Source organism: Eschscholzia californica, unplaced genomic scaffold (genome assembly GCF_041429995.1).
Source record: "Eschscholzia californica isolate CP2 unplaced genomic scaffold, dmEscCali1.0.p SCAF_2, whole genome shotgun sequence".
Lineage (NCBI taxonomy): Eukaryota > Viridiplantae > Streptophyta > Magnoliopsida > Ranunculales > Papaveraceae > Eschscholzia > Eschscholzia californica.
The window spans coordinates 20,532,787-20,551,285 of NW_028238309.1; the positions used below are offsets into that span (position 1 = coordinate 20,532,787).

An 18,499-nucleotide genomic window follows, 5' to 3' on the forward strand; every position below is an offset into this window, starting at 1 on the left:
TGAGTCAGATAAATGTGTGTACACTAAATGTGTAAATGGGTGTTATGTGATTATATGTCTATATGTAGATGACATGTTAATCCTAGGCACTTCCTTAGAGATAATAAACCAAACTAAGGAACTTCTGATTAAAAACTTTGAAATGAAAGACCTAGGACAAGCAGATGTAATTCTAGGGATAAAAGTAATAAGAAAACCTGAAGGGATTATCTTGAGTCAAACACACTATATCGAGTCTGTACTAAGGAAGTTTAATCAATTTGACTCCTCACCTGCAAGAGTACCCTTTGACCATTCCTTAGTCTTAAAGAAGAACAAGGGGGAGGCAGTATCCCAACTAGAGTACTCTAGGGTGATAGGAAGTCTTATGTACATAATGAACTGCACCAAACCAGACATTGCTTACGCGGTAAGCAGACTGAGCAGGTACACATGTAATCCTGGACAGACCCACTGGGATGCACTAGTTAAGGTACTAAGATACCTTAAATATACATTATCACACGGTTTACATTATTCACGGTATCCTGCGGTTTTAGAAGGATACACAGATGCAAACTGGATTTCAGACTCTGAAGAATCCAAATCCACGAGTGGGTTTGTTTTTACATTAGCAGGAGCTGCAGTTGCTTGGAAATCATCCAAGCAAACCTGCATAGCAAGGTCAACTATGGAATCAGAATTCATCGCACTTGATAAAGCCGCTGAAGAAGCTGAATGGATACGAAGCTTCTTGGATGATATTCCAATTTGGCCTAAACCAATGCCTTCCATTCTGATTCACTGTGACTCCATGGCTGCAATAGCTAAAGCTAAAAACAACATCTACAACGGAAAGTCTAGACATATTCGCCGCAGGCATAACTCGATTAAGCAATTATTGGCTAATGGAGTAATTTCCATAGATTTTGTGAGATCTAAGGAAAACTTGGCAGATCCTTTGACGAAAGGATTATCAAGAGATGTTGTAAATTTAACGTCGAGGGGGATGGGGCTAAAGCCCATATCAGAGTAAATCATCTATGACGGATACCCAACCTTGGAATTGGAGATCCCATGACCTTGGTTCAATGGGACAAGTAAGTTGTAGATGAGAGCTTGTAAACACTCAAGGGAGAAATCTCCTACCCATCCCTATGACAAAGCGAGTGTACCTGTTCAATGTGGGGGATGAGATCTATAGCTTGGGTATACTAAGTGGGGTGGAACAGGACACCCTTGATGGACTCACCTATATGAGTGTGGAAGTGGGGCCGCTTCCTATGAGAATTGGGCTATTCTCTAGAGCGCTCATGAATACTAGGATATGCTCATGGCCGATAACGAGCACAACCGAATGATCTTGACAGAAATCAGAGGACTTGTGCGTGAGGTTTTTTGACCGAGTCTACATAACAGAAGTTCAGTTCAAGAACATTATGTTCACTGAACGACTGGTAGTCCCAACTAACCATCACAAAGCAAAGGTTCAAGTCATAACGACACCTTCGCTGATACACAAAGCCTCGCACTCTTCTCTTCCAATCAGCTCTTCTAATTTTATTCATGTGGGGGATTGTTAGTAGTAGGATTTGAATAAAATCTAATAACTACTTCTATTGAGCTAAAGAGACTTTCACAACACAAATTACTTTAGTCCCACATCTCTCCAAGAGGAAAACAAACTTGTGTTTATAAGGATAAAGTTGGGTGTAAAGGGGTCTGGCCCTTGGGGTTACAATAGTGCTCTCCGGAGGAGAGACCCATCACTTTTTAGAGGCACCCTTACCTTAGGCACACTTAAATTTATACCTTTCACACCCTCGCGGGTCGGGTCACCGACCCGACCCGGAACCCGGACCCGGAACCCGGACCCGGACCCGGACCCGGACTCGGTCCCGGACTCGGTCTCGGACTCGGTCTCGGTCTCGGTCTTGGTCTACCAGAGAAATGCCCTAATTTTTCTCTGACTTTTTCCTCCCCTACTGGCCAGTGGAAAGAGTCCACTACTGGCTAGTTCTCATACTTTTTCTTCCACTACTGGCTAGTGGAAAGAGTCCACCTCCTTAATCTTCTCAGACCTATTCTTCCTCTACTGGCTATTTTATCTCCACCGTTGGATCAAAACTACCCAAGTCTTATGATCTGGTTTCGTACTCTATAAATAGGGATAAACTCTCAGAAGGAAAACACACAGAAAAATTATTTCGTCTTCTATCTCTCTCTCTCTCAGTTCTCTGTTTACTTCTCTCGGTTTCGAATTCTGTCAAGATCAGTAGATCAAAATTGAAGTTTGCTTCTTCAATTTTGATAAGGAATAGTTGAATCCTAGGGGACTACGTTCACAGACTGCAAAGCAATACCTAATTCTACGGTAGCGGGGGCGTTTAAAGTCTTCAGGAAAGCGAGTCCAACTTGTGCCTCTGTTCCACCTTTACTTTACTACGGTTTATTGCAGGTTCATTCATTCTGGTTGGTTCGATTAACACTTGATTTCAGCACTGCAAAAAGATAAGTCACTTATTTAGTTTACTGTTTATTGCTCATTGTTATTTTCTTTTTCCAATTCGATTTTTAATACTATTTTAATAACAAGAAATACATATAAAAAAAATATACATGGAAGAGTATTGAACTCATAATCTCATTCTTGTTGTGCTAAACCCTTACCGGTCAAGCTATATCTAATTTTATCAAATAAATTAACCGGTCAAAAGTTCTAATTTTGTTTGGTCGTTGAGGGATAAGGTTTTCAGAATAGTCTCACATGAGAGAAGGACGAACAGAAACTTAACATGGTATCAGAGTTAGGCCTACACGTGATAGGCTTAAAAGCCACGCTTCCTCCACATCACCCGAAAAGAAAAAATACGTGTTAGGTTCTAAGAACGTCACACATAAGGTAGCGTGAGAGAATAGTCCCATATGAGAGAAGGTTGATCTACCAACCAAGAATATAATATTTAGGTCCTCTCAACTTATAGCTAATTAGTTTGAGTTGGACGACCAGAAACTTAAGAGGATTTTGTGAAAAATCCTTCAAAATTGAGGGGGGTCCTATGCCCCTCAAAACCAAGGTTGTATAAAATATTGTTAGATACGAGCTGGTGAGATAAGAGGTAAATATTCTCAAGTTCATCATACAATGGATCCTACTCAGCTCCCTTATATAAAGCTTGAGAGGCCTTCTGTTCTCAAATCAAATCAACACAAATTCCTTTAATATAACAGTTGGCGATGAACTAGATATAGAGATCTAGAGAGAGAGAGAGAAGAAAGGATGTCTAGCTAGATTCTTTTGAAGAACTTGCATGCAGTAAATTCCTGCACCTTGGTACTACATGGCAGCATGAATATGCAAGCTAGAATTCGAATAAGAGGTGGGTGATATGAATATATACAGAGGGTGACAGAAGAGAGTGAGCACAGATGGTGTTTTCTTGCATAAATGGTCGTCTGTATGCTTGAAGCTATTTGTGCTCTCTCTCTATCTGTCACCTCCCTAGTGGCTATTCATCTTTCTTTGATTCTTTCTTAACTTAAGTCATGTATACATCTTCTCATGGATATAATTAATTAAATTTGGAGTTAATTTCGTAAAATCTTAGGACTGCTAAGTAATCAAGCTTTCTTTAATATGACTAGTACTCTACTATATGGCTTACCGCTAATGATGATATTTCTCCAAGCATGTATGAGTATGTATATCGACAAGGTAGAACTATTAAAATCTTTTTTCCTTTGTATATACCTCAACTATACAAAACCTTAGTCCTTAGGTCATTTATACCATTTACATATATGTATATCAACAAGGTAGCATGTATGAGTATATACCTCCAACTATAGGTCATTTATACTCATACATGCTTTTCATACTAAATTAAAATGGTATTGGACGAATGGCCCAAAATTGGGCCCAAAATAAGAGCCCAATTCATTAATGCCGAAAAATGTAAAGCAGGTCCAAAGCATCAGAGGAGGAGCATATTTCTCTCTCTAATCTCAACAAATTTATCTCTCATATCTCAACAAATTTCGTTCTTTTTTCTAGATTTATTTCTTATCTCTTTAGATTTAAATTTTCTTTATTTTTGGTAGTTTTCCATTGATTTGTACAAGGAAATTGTTTGATTTACTGGGAATTTTCTTGTGTACTAGACATTTTCGTACAGGAAATTTTCTTGTTTACCGGAAATTGTTTTATTTACTGACAATTTTTTTGTGTACTAGACACTTTTGTACTGGGAATGTTTTTGTTTACCGGAAATTGTTTTGTGTACTAGCTATTTGGTTATGTACAAGACACTTTTGAAGTGGGAGTTTTCTTGTGTACCGGGAATTGTTTTATGTACCAGTTGTTTGGTTATGTAATAGACACTTTTTGGAAAGAAAGTATAGGAAAATTTGTTTCCAAATCTTTCCAGATGTATTTATTTAGATAAAGATTTTTAATGAAAAAGATAGATTTCTAGAAGTCGATAATCTTTCGAAAAGATAGAGAAGATAAAAATATAATCGGTTTCAAAATATTTGTATAGAGAGAGGAGAAATTTAGAGAGAGAGAGAGAGACATTAGAAGTTGATAAGCTTTTAGAAAGAGAGGGGAAGAAGATAATCAACTTCGGAAGATTTGTTTAGAGAGAGAGAGGAAGAATTTAAAAAAAAAAATTAGAGAAAGAGAGAGAGAGAGGAAGATTAGTTTAGAGAGAGAGAGGAAGATAATCAACATCCATGGTTTTCTTAAGGTTTTAGAGAGAGAAAGAGAACGAGAAAAGAGAGTTTGTCGGACGAGATCCCAAAATTTCGGCCCAAAATTTCGAATTTTCAAAAAAATGTACTTTCTCGCGTCAGATTGTCAGAAAACGGCAGAATTTCCTGTCCAAGGGCATGAGGGGGAGAAAAAAAATAAAAACCAGGAAACAATGAGTTGTCCCTCACATTTGGACTGAAAACTTATTTTTTGGCAAAAATGGTTTGTGCTCTAATTTACCCTCCATTATTTGGACCGTTGTGCTCCCAAGTACTTGGGCCGGCTCTGATAAATGACTAAGTAGTAGGTAAAAGTTAGCGCTTAAGATATACAATATTGTATAGAGAGTAAATTTTATGGTTAGGTAATTCAGTTATCTGTCAAGATTAAGAACGTGATTTTGTTGTGTAGAAAAAATAAAAAATTACTCAAAATATAATTCATAACAAACTAGAAGGAGATGTTAGGTTCACAAAAAAAATTGACAATTGTTTTTGTCGAAATGATGTGGCAAGTATTTTGAAAGTTTCACTGAATCTTGATTGTTAAAACATGAACGACTAAAGAGATCCCACCCTTGCTCGGTGTGGGGTTAGCGCAAGTCGTCGGATCCACAAAGATCCAACGCGCAACTGTTAGATCTTCTTAATTCCGCGGAGTGAACGGGAGCCGTCCAGATCTGGGCGTGCTCGCTTCGCCTAATTGGCCCTCAAACTGACTTGTCCTATTTGCAACTTTAGTCTATAGTTTAATCGATCTTCTTCCAAACTTTAAACTTGAATATCTCATTCATCCGAAATCGAATTCAAGTGATTCTTGGCTCTAAATTCAAGATTTCGACGAGACGACAGCAATGGCATATTCTGTTTTTAAGTTTGACAAGTCAGATCGAGCTAAAATCGACTCCGGTTCCAAAGACTAGTTAATTTAGGATGCCTTATCAAATCCCAGATTTATGTAAGGTTTGGGATTGAGGAACTTTACAGTGATTAAAGAGGGGAGATAGAGAAGAGAGAAGAAAAGGAAGAAGAGACAGAGAGAGAGAGAGGGGAAAAACATAAAGGATAAAAAGTGAGATATGGGAAGAAATAATAGAGAAAAAGAAGAGCAAGAGAGGGAAAAAAAGTGTTGTTGGTAGTTGTGGTTGATCGGAGAAGAGGGGTAGAAGAAGAATAAAACAAGAAATTTATTTTCCTTACGGAGTAGCCGACAGATGGTGGTAGTGGTTGTTGATTGGAGAAGTAGTTTATCATCGATATTTACCTCATCTTCTTTATCTCACTCTTCTTCTTATCTTACTCTTCTTCTTTCTCTTTATAGATTTATCTTTCACTTATAAATTTCAAAATTGTTTTTTTTTTTTGGAAATCAAACTTCATTTAAAGGCCAAAAGGCTAATGAGAATTACATCATGAAGTTTAAAAGAACAAAGACACAACCAAAACCGCACAAACAAGACTAGTTATGCCCACTTAGAGTGCCTCTAGAGCTGCCTGATCTAACTGGTGGGCTACTTCTAGGTAGTCGCCACTAACCAACTAAGGGTAGTTGAATAACTGATGCTTCTTTCACCTTCTTCTCTTCTCGCCGTCAACCGTCGGCGTGCAAATCTCCAGTTTGCGTCACTGTATCCGGTACATCGGTAGAGAGAGTTGTAAGTTGATGAAGAAACACCCAATAGTGATCGATGATCAAAGCACTCATAACTGAATAAAACGAAAAATAAAAAGATCCTAAAGACTAAGAAAAGAGGCCCTAAAGACCAACAATATAGGCCCTAAAGACCAACAAAGAACCATAACATTTATTGTACTTATTATATAGAAAACTAATAACACTTTCTTCTCCCTTGCTCCGCCACACCATCACCGCCGCAGATCGCACCACTTAAGACAAATCAGAAACCCATCACTAGACTTGAGCAATCCTCACTAACAAATCAGAAACCCATTACAAAAGATAAAACAATTGAATCCCAAAAACAGAAACTTCTAGCATCCTCTATTCATCTTGTTCACATCAATTAGTATCCCCATCACCATCCATAAGAAAAGAACCAAATGAGTAAGGCAACTAACACCACTCTCAAGTCAGTATTTTTGTCGAACAGGTTATGAGCAACAATCAAATAGAGAAAGAATGAAGATAAATGATGCACCTTTGAGAAGTTCTCTATATTGGGTGGAGAAGAAGTCAGATTATTGGAACTAAAATTCTCATAAGTTTTAAAGATTATTGGAAATGGGTTTTGATGATTTTCCAACATTTTGAAGTTTAGTAGAGATAGAAGTAATATAAGCATCAATCGTAATGTCAAGAACTAAAATTTTGGAAGCAGAAATTTTCATACCAGGTTCGGTTAAAAACAGTTTGAGAATCATCAATAAGTTTAACCATCTCATCTAAAAACCCTTTCAGCAGCAACTTCAGAAAAAAGTTTCTCACAAATCTTCACACAAGTTTCAAGCAAACCGAAAGACAAATATTGAACCCTAGGGTTCTTCATCATGATCCCTTTCTTAATTCCACTAACAAAATCAACACTATTAATCTTTTCTGTATTGATCATATCACAAATCTCAAGATTAGTAGCCCAATCTGGTTCAAGTAAATTCTCAGAAGTTGCTTCTTCAACAAATATATCAGATTGATTTGGTTCTTGAAAAAGTTCTTTCATTTTAAAACACCACCAATCTTAATCCACCACCACAACCAGAACGAAACAACGATTAAAGAGAGAAAGAGCGAAAGAAACGAAAAAGAAGAGCAAAAAGAGGGAAATCCGACGAAGGGATTGCCTTCGCCGGAAAAATTAGATCTCAAACTCTCTTTCTCTCTCTACGACTAAGCGGTTATGCAGAGCACTATTTGGGTTCTCAAACTAAAATTTCAAAATTGTGTGTAGAGGGATAAACAGAAAAATTCTTCATCAACCCTTGCCAACACCATCAACGATACTTGAACAAAAAAATCTCATTTGTGAGATGCATGATCATCATCAAACTATAACAAATTTTCATTAAACCTAACCCTAAATGCCAGTTTAGTTGAATCAAAAATCCCATTTCTGAGTTGAATAATCATCATCAAAGCTTAAACAAATTTTCATTTAAACTCTAACCCTAAATGCCATATCCAGTTGAATTAAAAATTTCATTTCTAAGATGCATCGACATTATCATCATCATCATCATCATCAAACTATAACAAATTTTCATTCAAGCCCTAAATGCCATATTCAACTGACAAAAACCCTAAACGACTATGAGGGAAACCTTAAAGCTGGCCAAATCAGTGGTTCAGGGATTTAATATCTCACCTTGAAAACTTCACAAAGGTGAAAAATAATCGAATTTCGGTTTTAGGGTTTTATGGGGATCGGTTGGAAGTAGTAATGATGGTGATGATTTTGGCAATGTAGGGATTAGTAAAACCTCTCGTTTTAAGAAAAGTAAAAACTGAGTTTTAAGATCTGCATTCTTTCAAGATCCATAACAAGTTTGATGACATTTTTTAGAGAATTCTAGAGAAGAGAAAGAGATGATGGGACAAAGGGAATTTTCAGAGAGAAAAAATGAGTTAACTGTGCTAATTAAAAGAGGTTATTTTTGGAAAGTTTTAAAAAAGTTAGCAAAAATTGACGGTAACGATAAAAAAGGGGTCATCTGGGTATATTCAATAAACTAGGGGGCTACACGGGAAGCTAGTCATAAACTAGGGTTTCATTGGGGAAACTTTTGGAGGGAACTCTTGTAGGGATTTACACCCTTCTACTAGTGTTTATAGCGGAAATATGACATCTAATGTCTACACTAGTATTCCCAGGATCACATGCAAAACTAGTAATTAATCTAATGGAGATAGTAGATTACCTTAATCGCTTTTCCCTCGAACTAGTTGAATTGATTGAAGAAGACCAAGAGCTTCAAGTGTAGCTCCTCTACTTGGGACACGAGCAATCAATTTGATCTCCCACCTTGTTGTATAGCTAGCACACCAATGGTGGTTGGAAAAGAAGAACACCTTCTTCTTTGACTAGATTGATAGTAATGGGAATTAGCTCACTTTCTCCTCTCTACTTGATGTGGTAGAGTAAGAAAGCTTAGAGAGAAATTCCACACCTTATTCTCTGCCCTAAGAGTGTTTATATAGAACCCTAATAAGAATCCACCTCCTTTTAGATTTCCTAAAACACCCTTTAGAATAAGATTTAGGGAAATAGTCGAAAATAGCAACTATTGGTATTTTCTCAATTCCCTAAGGAGGAGGTGTCCAAACACCACGAAAATTGGCAGATATAATTTTTATTATATCAGCAACTAACCCTCCAAAATTCAGCCCAATCCGAGTCCTAGAAGTACCCGAACCGGTCTAGGCCCAAAAACCCTGTTTTTTGCCTTTTTGTACTATCTTTGCCTAATTCCTTTTTAGGCCTATGAGATATGTTTATGGGACACTCCCATGATTATATCTCACTCCCACTAGTCATATCCTAGATCAATTTGTCACTCTTATGTGTAACCCGTTGTAGGATCCGATCGAAGTTAGCCGCGAATTACTTCGTAATTCGACGATCGTAGTTGGTCTCTAGCTACAACTCTACGATCCCTAAATCAATCGGACTTGATGATCTTCTACATCAATTGTCCTATCCGACAATTTGTTCGCATTGTCACCTTGGTCGAAGGACATCTCCTTCAACTCCTTCAGACTCCCACTTGGACTTAGAACAAGTGCAATGCCTCGATTCCCGTGTCAATTTAGTATCCCATCTGATACGTCACGTCATTCAGACTTTCTTGATATCCGAGTACAACTGTAAAAGACAAACGATTAACTTTAATCCGTTTGAGCGCGGCCACGCATTTTCAGTTGCTACTCATCAAGTGGCCTTGAGACACTTTGTACCTAATGTGATTAGGGTGACACAATCCATTCTTGCGCTCCCACTTAACTTCATGTCTATCCTGTCCTTCCCAGTATCCGTCTTTATAACCTCCTTTTACGGCGCGGCGTTTAACGGAACCAAAGTCGGGCATTCCTTACATAAGATGAGTGGAGCACTCATGTTTTGAGGAATCTCTCCAATTGTCTTTATGAGAAGTATTGACGTTCATCACGAATGATGTACTTCTCATTTGAGGGTTATCCAGTGTATAAACCTTTTACACACCCACGTAGTCGAATAGAATATACTATTCATATAGCCCATAAAACTGCGCTATCCCATCGACTCCCGTGCTAGTCTTCGTGAGTCATTGTTGTCCATGCAATGACCTGGACCAGGGATTTTTGATAATAATTATTCCAAGTTCACTTAATAGGGTTTCATTCATCAGATCACGTATCTGACAAACCTATTCGGAACGTTTTATTATCGATGGACTGTCGTTTAAACACTAAACCAAGTTTAGACGACTGGTGAAATAATTCTTATTATTTCTGATAACGAGAGTTGTAAATCTGAGCCTCTTCCGTAAAACTCCTTTTACCCACTCAGTTTTACTTGTCGAGGTTTAAAATTATACCTCATGCCTTAGACTGTGTATGAATCTCATACTATGTCTAAGGTGACAGTTTAGTTTGACTACCGTGGTAGTCGGTTTTAAACTTTGCTTATTATCAATTAATTTGAAGATTACTATCTTCAACCTTGATAATATCTAGTAATCTTTACTAGAGTTAAGGCCTTTAATTCTTTGTGTAGTATTTGCAACAGTTCCCGCCTTAAAACACTTTTAACCTACTTTCCTTCCATGTCTGGAAGTTTGCTACGATGACATGTTCAACTTTGTACTACTTCATCCTTTGGCCTTCTAGGATGTACTAAGTAGTGTTTCGGTTTTCCAATCCGAATTCGGATGTTTAAATGCTAATCATGTCCAACATGATTGACTTTATGTTTTCGAACATAAATGTCTCTCTCATGCGTGCTAGCTCATCGGTGTCTTTTAGACTCCGAGTTTTGCAACGCCCTCTGTCATGAGTTTTTGGGTCGAAATTCTTTTAGACTTTCCGAGTCTTAGATTTTCTGTTTCGGATCTCAAGCATCTCAGCGTACTGAGTCTCTCTAATCCTATCATCCTTTTGATCTATGCTTATAGATCTTCAGATGCCCAAAATGGCATTTTATCCTTTTGTGTGTGGTCCTTTATTGAGTCAGTTCGTTACTGTTATACAACACCTTATGTCGTACTCAATCTTTTGTATGTACTCTGCATACGGACCCGGAAGGTTTGTTTACTCCCACTTACCTTCTTGAAACTCGTGATTCAAGATTTTCTTCATTCTCCAGGAATCAAATTTCTCTGATTGCCTTTTGAATCGAAGATTCTAACTCTTGTGTGCTTTTAATCCGTCGATAGATTTCTGAAGCATGCTTGTGGACATAACTTGATTGGAAGAATCTTTATTCTTCTTGTCTCGTTTCGGGAAACACGAATGTTTCCATCCTTCTCAGTTTTCTATTTTGGAAAACCAATTTAGGTCTTTTGTTGACTTAAATTATCAAGCTTCATGTCTTGACGAGATATGGATTCCACGATGATTTTGGGTTCTAGCCAAAATCTAGAGTCAGTTTCCGTTTCTGCGCAGGTCTTTTATCTCTTCAGAAATAACCTTTATTTTCTGTGTCTTTGAGATTTGACCTTTTAGGGCTTTTGAACAACAATTTGGAATTTTCTCAATTACTTTAAGATATTCCTTTAGAGACACTTTCACTTGTTTTGAGAGTTCTCCGGCGAATGACATTCGCTTTTGTGCGGTGGGTTTATTAGATCATGTCTTTAACCTTTCCTTTTCCGAGGAGCCGCAGTTTGTTGCTCTTGGTCGAATTTAATCGACTTGTACAAGTTTCATGATTGTTCTTCATGACCCTCCATGATTTTTCTCATGATCGAATTAAATCGACTTGTACTTTTCTCCCACTTATTCTTTTAATAATTAGTGTTTTCTCCCAGACTACTAGGTGTGCTAATTATTAGAAGAATACTATCATGAGCAACAAACACTTTGTTCTCTTGATTAGTTATGGAAGAAGCCCAAATTTCTTTTAAAAGAAATTGCGTCAGATATTAGCTAGTTTTGTAATGCTTTTACAAGCTTAGCTGTTAGACGGAATTTTGGTAGTGTTGTGAGAAGCTATGTCTAGACTAAATGGATTTTGGAGGATAGAGTTTGATTCGTGTTCTTCATCTTAATCCTTTTGGACACTCCAAATATGGATAGGTTAGAAGTACGTTTGAAGATCAATCTCTGTTTTTGACTCAAGGCTTTCTTTCTTGTCAGTTTGATTCATGTTTTGGTTATAGTGGACTTGTTGTCCTCATCCCTTTCGATTGGGATGAACCTATCTTATAGGTTTTTTGACCAAGTTTAGAATCTTTTGGTATAGTTTGTTAAACTTAGCACTTATTAACATCTCAATTTAGAAATAAAATTCTTTATTGATTCTCCATAATACTTAGTACAGAGATGATGTTAAAAAACTAGAAAAACGATTAATCTAGAATAGTGCCTAAAGTAGACTTCGATCCCTTTCAGCATCCTTAGCAGTCGAGGCTTCTGCTCCCTCTTGGATCTTGTCTTCCTTAGCCAAATACTCAGTTCCCAGCTGCGCCTGTTCATTCACAATGAAAGGGCAATTTTAGGTATTACATACCATAATTTGGGAATTTTACAGTATTTGATAAGTTAACTGTTTATACCTGAATTGGAAGCCACTGTTCCATTCTTTTTGTCCTCCAAGAACTTAGGGCAGTTTCTTTTCCAGTGGCCTATGCCACTGCAGTAGAAACATCTTGACGTAGATTGAATACCTTTGTTTTGAGGTTTAGCAATACGTTTGCCTTTTCCTTTTAACGCGGGTTTCTTCTTCTGCCTCTTGTTCTCTTGAGCCACAAGAATCTTATTCTTTGGCTCCAAGTCCATTGTTAGTCGTTCTGCTGCCTGAAGCATTGCATCAAGTTCCTCTAAAGGCTTGTTCCATCCATTCATCGCATATTCCATCTTAAATAGATTGAACCCTTCATGAAGTGAATAGAGGATCATGTCATTAGCCGCCGATTGGCTAACAGGAGAACCCAGCTCTTCTAGTTTAGCAAAGAGTTCTATCATTTGCCGAACATGAGGACCTACTGGTTTTCCTTTCTCGAGGCGCAGACGCAATAATTTACTGGTTGTATCAAACCTCTCCACTCTCGCTTTGCTTCGGATTGAATCCTCAGTTTTCGGAGTGATGGAGGGGACTTCCATGTTCAGAGGTTTCTCGTTAAGAGTAGCCTCCATGGCTGATAACAATCGAGAAGTCATTGATTCTGGTTCTGCCCTCTTTTGATCATCCTCTTGATGCTCTATTTCCTTAGCAGTCAAAAAATCCAAAAATGGATAGTCTGAGACATTTAGCTTGTTTTTAAACTCTCCATCCAATATTTGAAGTATTTCCCGATTCCTTCCTTCATGGATGTTTTCGTTTAACACCTTCCTTAGGTATGTTCCAAGGTCGAACTTGTTTCCTTGTGTCATCTTTAAAACTACATAAAGTAATGGCAAAGTTTTAAAACTCGTTATCGTTTTTGAAAAACATTAGTTTTCCCACATTATTCAATATAAAATCGTCCCCGATTGAATAAGTGATTCCAAGACCCCAGTTCTTCGAAGTAAAGCGGACGAAGGCCCTACCCTTTGACTCCGTCGTTCCGGGTGAGCGAACTACTTCACTGATCATACCTTATGACTCTTGGTTGATAGATTTCATTAATGAATGACTAATCTATCCTTTTGCCTCGAGTATCCAAGACTCTCTTGCTGATCTCGTTGAGTAGAACCATTTAGACGTGTAGGCCTCTTCTATAGACCTACCCTCATTGTCCCAAGGTAGAGGAGGTACTCTGCGAAGGCCGACCCACCTTCCTCGAACAAGGGCGCAACGAGTGTCTTAATCTGGATAGGCGATTACTCAAGATTACTTTTGGGGACTTTTACGCTAGTCTGGCGTTTGTTATAGTGAACTATTTAGCCTAACTAACATCCACGACATAAAGCGTAAATAAGTAAGTAAATGCGCGCGAGAAAGTAAATCAAGCAGACATGGATCCTAGTATGGCCCCTAACCTAGAAGATCTAATCACCCTTGGTTTTCTTCTTGTTTCGCCTTTTGGTTCGTCTTAGATCGCCATCTTTGAACCTCCATTGATTTCTCCCACTCGCCTTTGGATTTCATCCTCGAGTTTCTTCAATGGACTCATAGACCCTAAACTCTAATTACAAGACTCTAACGATTCGCAGATCGTATAAACTTGAAATTAAAATTAATTACAAAGCATGCACCCATCCGTGCTTAAAACAAGAATAAAGAAATAAATCTATGGCCATACTAGTTTCCCGCATTCACATCACATGCAATCATATAATATATCAAGGCTAAGAATTATATATGCATGATTATCTTGGGAGATACTTTTGTTGACATCACATGTCACATTGCGGACCTTAAGTCTAAATTCGAAGAATTCAACTAATGGTGCTTTCTGGTTTTATGTTTTATGATTAAAATCATCTTTTAGAAAAACTCCGTTTTGGGCTCGAGAAAGCCCGGGTCAATTTCGGAAAAAATATTGGTTCGATTCTTAATGATTTCATAAATCAATTTAAAGAGAAATCCGTTTTGGGCTCTTGGATGGCCCGGATTGATTTTGGAATTATTTGGTTGGAATCGGAAATTTTTTTTGGCAAAAACTCCCACTCGAATGATGGTCCCTTTTCGTGGTCCGAAAAGCCTCGAAAAAGCCCGGGACAAGTCCTAGACAAGTCCCGGCCCAAGCCCAAAAAGGGCTCGGACAAGGTCCGGACATAGCACGGCCCATAGGGCCGGCATGTCCTGGCCGAGGCCTATCAAGGCCTGGTCTCGTCCTGGCCGGAGCCAGGACGCTAGTCCATGTACCAGACGCGTTCTAGACGTGTCTGGTACTGGACCGGACCAGCACTAGGTGTCTCGGACTAGTCCGAGACACCCAGAACCTCCCAGACGCGTCTCCAAGACGCGTCTGGTCGAGTGCTCTGGACGCGTCCTAGACGCGTCCAGGAAGCTCCTTCGCAGCTGCTGGTCGCGTCTTCAAGACGCGTCCTTAGTAGCTGCTCTGGACGCGTCTTCAAGACGCGTCCAGAAGCTTCTGTCGCAGCTGCTGGTCGCGTCTTCAAGACGCGTCTCAGCAGCTGCTCTGGACGCGTCTCAGCAGCTGCTTTGGACGCGTCCAGAGGACGCATCCAAGAGCTTCTGGTCCGGCCAGGAAGCTTCCTGGCCGGACACTAGGGTTTTTCAAAACCCTAGTTTCCAAAAAGAAATTTTTTTTTTTTTTTTTTTTTTTTTTTTTTTCTTATGCAACTTTAAGTTGCTATTTTCCAATTTTAAAACTTTTCTTAAATTTTTGAAATTCCTTTTAGAACACTTCAAAAATTTTAGAAACTTTTTAAATTTTTCCAAATTTGTTTTGAGAGTTTCCCAAACTCAAAACTACTCTTTTTAGAACACTTCTAAAATTCCAAATCTTTGTTTTTCAAAAGTTTCCAAAATTTAAAAAACAACTCTTAATCAAACCAATTTTGGATCAAAATCTAGGTTTTTGAAATTTTTCAAAGAACAATTTTGAAATCAATTTGAAAAATCTTGGAATCCAATTCATAATTAATCAAATTTTATGTTTAAAACCTTTTTAAATATAACTATCAACATAATCAAGCATGGATTAGTTTGAAATTCAATGAAATTGAGTCTTTTAAAACACTTTTAATCATCAATTTGATTCTCAATTTGAAAATTTATTGAATCCCATCAAATTATGAGTTTAAAATACTTTTAAAAACATCTTTTAAAATACTTTTATAAACTCAATTTTCAAACTATTAAGCATATGAATTAGTTCGATTCTTAGCAAAAACTAGTTAATGGCAAGAGGCTCTGACGCCACTGTAGGGATTTACACCCTTCTACTAGTGTTTATAGCGGAAATATGACATCTAATGTCTACACTAGTATTCCCAGGATCACATGCAAAACTAGTAATTAATCTAATGGAGATAGTAGATTACCTTAATCGCTTTTCCCTCGAACTAGTTGAATTGATTGAAGAAGACCAAGAGCTTCAAGTGTAGCTCCTCTACTTGGGACACGAGCAATCAATTTGATCTCCCACCTTGTTGTATAGCTAGCACACCAATGGTGGTTGGAAAAGAAGAACACCTTCTTCTTTGACTAGATTGATAGTAATGGGAATTAGCTCACTTTCTCCTCTCTACTTGATGTGGTAGAGTAAGAAAGCTTAGAGAGAAATTCCACACCTTATTCTCTGCCCTAAGAGTGTTTATATAGAACCCTAATAAGAATCCACCTCCTTTTAGATTTCCTAAAACACCCTTTAGAATAAGATTTAGGGAAATAGTCGAAAATAGCAACTATTGGTATTTTCTCAATTCCCTAAGGAGGAGGTGTCCAAACACCACGAAAATTGGCAGATATAATTTTTATTATATCAGCAACTAACCCTCCAAAATTCAGCCCAATCCGAGTCCTAGAAGTACCCGAACCGGTCTAGGCCCAAAAACCCTGTTTTTTGCCTTTTTGTACTATCTTTGCCTAATTCCTTTTTAGGCCTATGAGATATGTTTATGGGACACTCCCATGATTATATCTCACTCCCACTAGTCATATCCTAGATCAATTTGTCACTCTTATGTGTAACCCGTTGTAGGATCCGATCGAAGTTAGCCGCGAATTACTTCGTAATTCGACGATCGTAGTTGGTCTCTAGCTACAACTCTACGATCCCTAAATCAATCGGACTTGATGATCTTCCACATCAATTGTCCTATCCGACAATTTGTTCGCATTGTCACCTTGGTCGAAGGACATCTCCTTCAACTCCTTCAACTCTTTTTACCCATAACAAATAAAATCCATTTTTGTACTAACAACATTTATAGCGTTTAGTGTAAAATCTTTTTCGTCATCTCTTTTAAAATAGAAATGGAAACTTCAAACAGAAGTGTTATATCTCACATCTTTTAAAGAGAAAAACTAGTTTGAGTTTATGTGAAGGAAGTTGGGTGTAAGGGGTGTGGTTCCTTGGGGTTACAATAGTGCTCTCCGGAGGAAAGACCCATCACTTTTTAGAGGCACACCTTACCTTAAGCACACCACCATTTCTTCTATTTCTCACATGTGCACACCTGCGGGTCGGGTCACCGACCCGACCCGTCCCCGACTCCAGTTCTGGTTATCTCTCTGCTCATAATCTTCTCTCCTCTGCTATAGTTCTGTCAAGATCATAAGATCAGAAATGAAGTTTACTTTTTTAGATTCTGATAAGGAACAGTTGAATCCTTGGGGACTTCGCTTACATATTGCAAAAGCAATACCAAATTCGACGGTAGCAGGGGCCTTTTAAGTGAGTCTAACTCGTGCCTCTTGGAACCTTTATTGTTATTATCTACCTGCAGGGTCATTCTCTGAGTTGGTTCACTTACTGTTTATTTAAAGCTCTGCAAAAAGAAAAATTGTCTTCTTTAATTTACTGTTTATTGCTCAAGTTTAATTTCCGATTTTACTTAACTGGTTTTAATATTATTTTGATAACATGAAATATTATGTTTAATTATTTTTTAGATTTATATATATATTTCATTCGAATAATAGCCCCATCAGTTTGTAGGTTGTTTTTCATCTCTTTCTTCTTTGTTCCGCAAGATCTTTATCCTCTTAACTGCTCCTCCATTCAGTTTCCTTACAGGTCACTGTTCTTCTTCGTCTTCGACGTTCTTAAGATCTTGATCTCTTTATCCTCACAACGACGGCTTCATTACGCCCCTCTTTCTCTCTAATATTTCTTTTCTTTTATTTTTGCTCATAATCATAGGACAACGAAGTTCGACCAGATATATATTTCACAAAGAAAGAAGTAAGCTAAAACTCAAAGAGAAAATAATCAAAGATGAAGACAATTGCTTGTGGTTAGTTTATATGTCAGATCTGAATATGAAGATGTTTGATCTTTTTTTCTCTGAGGTAGAAGAATATGCCGAAAAATTGAAAGAATACATCGATGCAGCAAAAAATAAAGGCAAACGACTGAAGCTGAAAAAATCAAAGCTATAGATGGCAGAATTGGGCGAATTTTTAAGGTATTGGTGCAAAACAACTTTTTGCACAATCGTTGCCGCTAATGCCATAATTGACCCACTTTGAGAGTCAAATTTCATCGTTTAGGCCTTCAGAAAGGACTTTTCTTTGAAAATTTTCTATTAGCCAGCACTTTGGAGAAATAATAATATTTTCGGGCTGCAAAGACTTTATTAAAAATTGGTCAACTTTAGTTGACAAATTTATTTTGTAATCGTTATGGGGAAATAATTTTATTTTATTTTGTTAATGGACACTGGCGATTAATCGGCCGATGACAATTTTCTGATAGAAAAAGTGATCGGGAACAAAGAAGTTAAAAGAAAACCAAAGTCTCATGTTAAAGTTGACGAACAATTAACTGACGAACTAATGAAAAAGAGAGTCAAATTAGATGTTGACCATCTTTAGGGGGCCAAAACGGAAATATCCTTTCTCACAAGGATTGGATTTTCCCATGCCTGTGTGCAACATACCATAACTCAGTAAAAGAAATATGGATGTGGCCTCTGGCTACTTTCTTATATCCAACATAAACTCTTTTTCTTGGCAACATAAACTTGATATGCCCAAAGATATTGTGATTCATCATATTA

At 37.7% G+C, this 18,499-nt stretch overlaps 1 protein-coding gene across 1 annotated transcript; it reads right to left on the bottom strand.

The window, feature by feature from the left end:
* Nucleotides 1-12,300: 12,300 nt before the first annotated feature.
* On the bottom strand, nt 12,301-13,089 carry LOC147556807 (uncharacterized). Its single transcript, XM_086658059.1, has 2 exons — nt 12,439-13,089; nt 12,301-12,350 (listed from the first exon to the last, which is right to left on the bottom strand). Exons 1-2 carry the CDS (start codon nt 13,040-13,042, stop codon nt 12,334-12,336), a joined length of 621 nt encoding a protein of 206 aa, XP_086514185.1. The 5' UTR covers nt 13,043-13,089; the 3' UTR covers nt 12,301-12,333.
* Between the last annotated feature and the right edge of the window lie 5,410 nt (nt 13,090-18,499).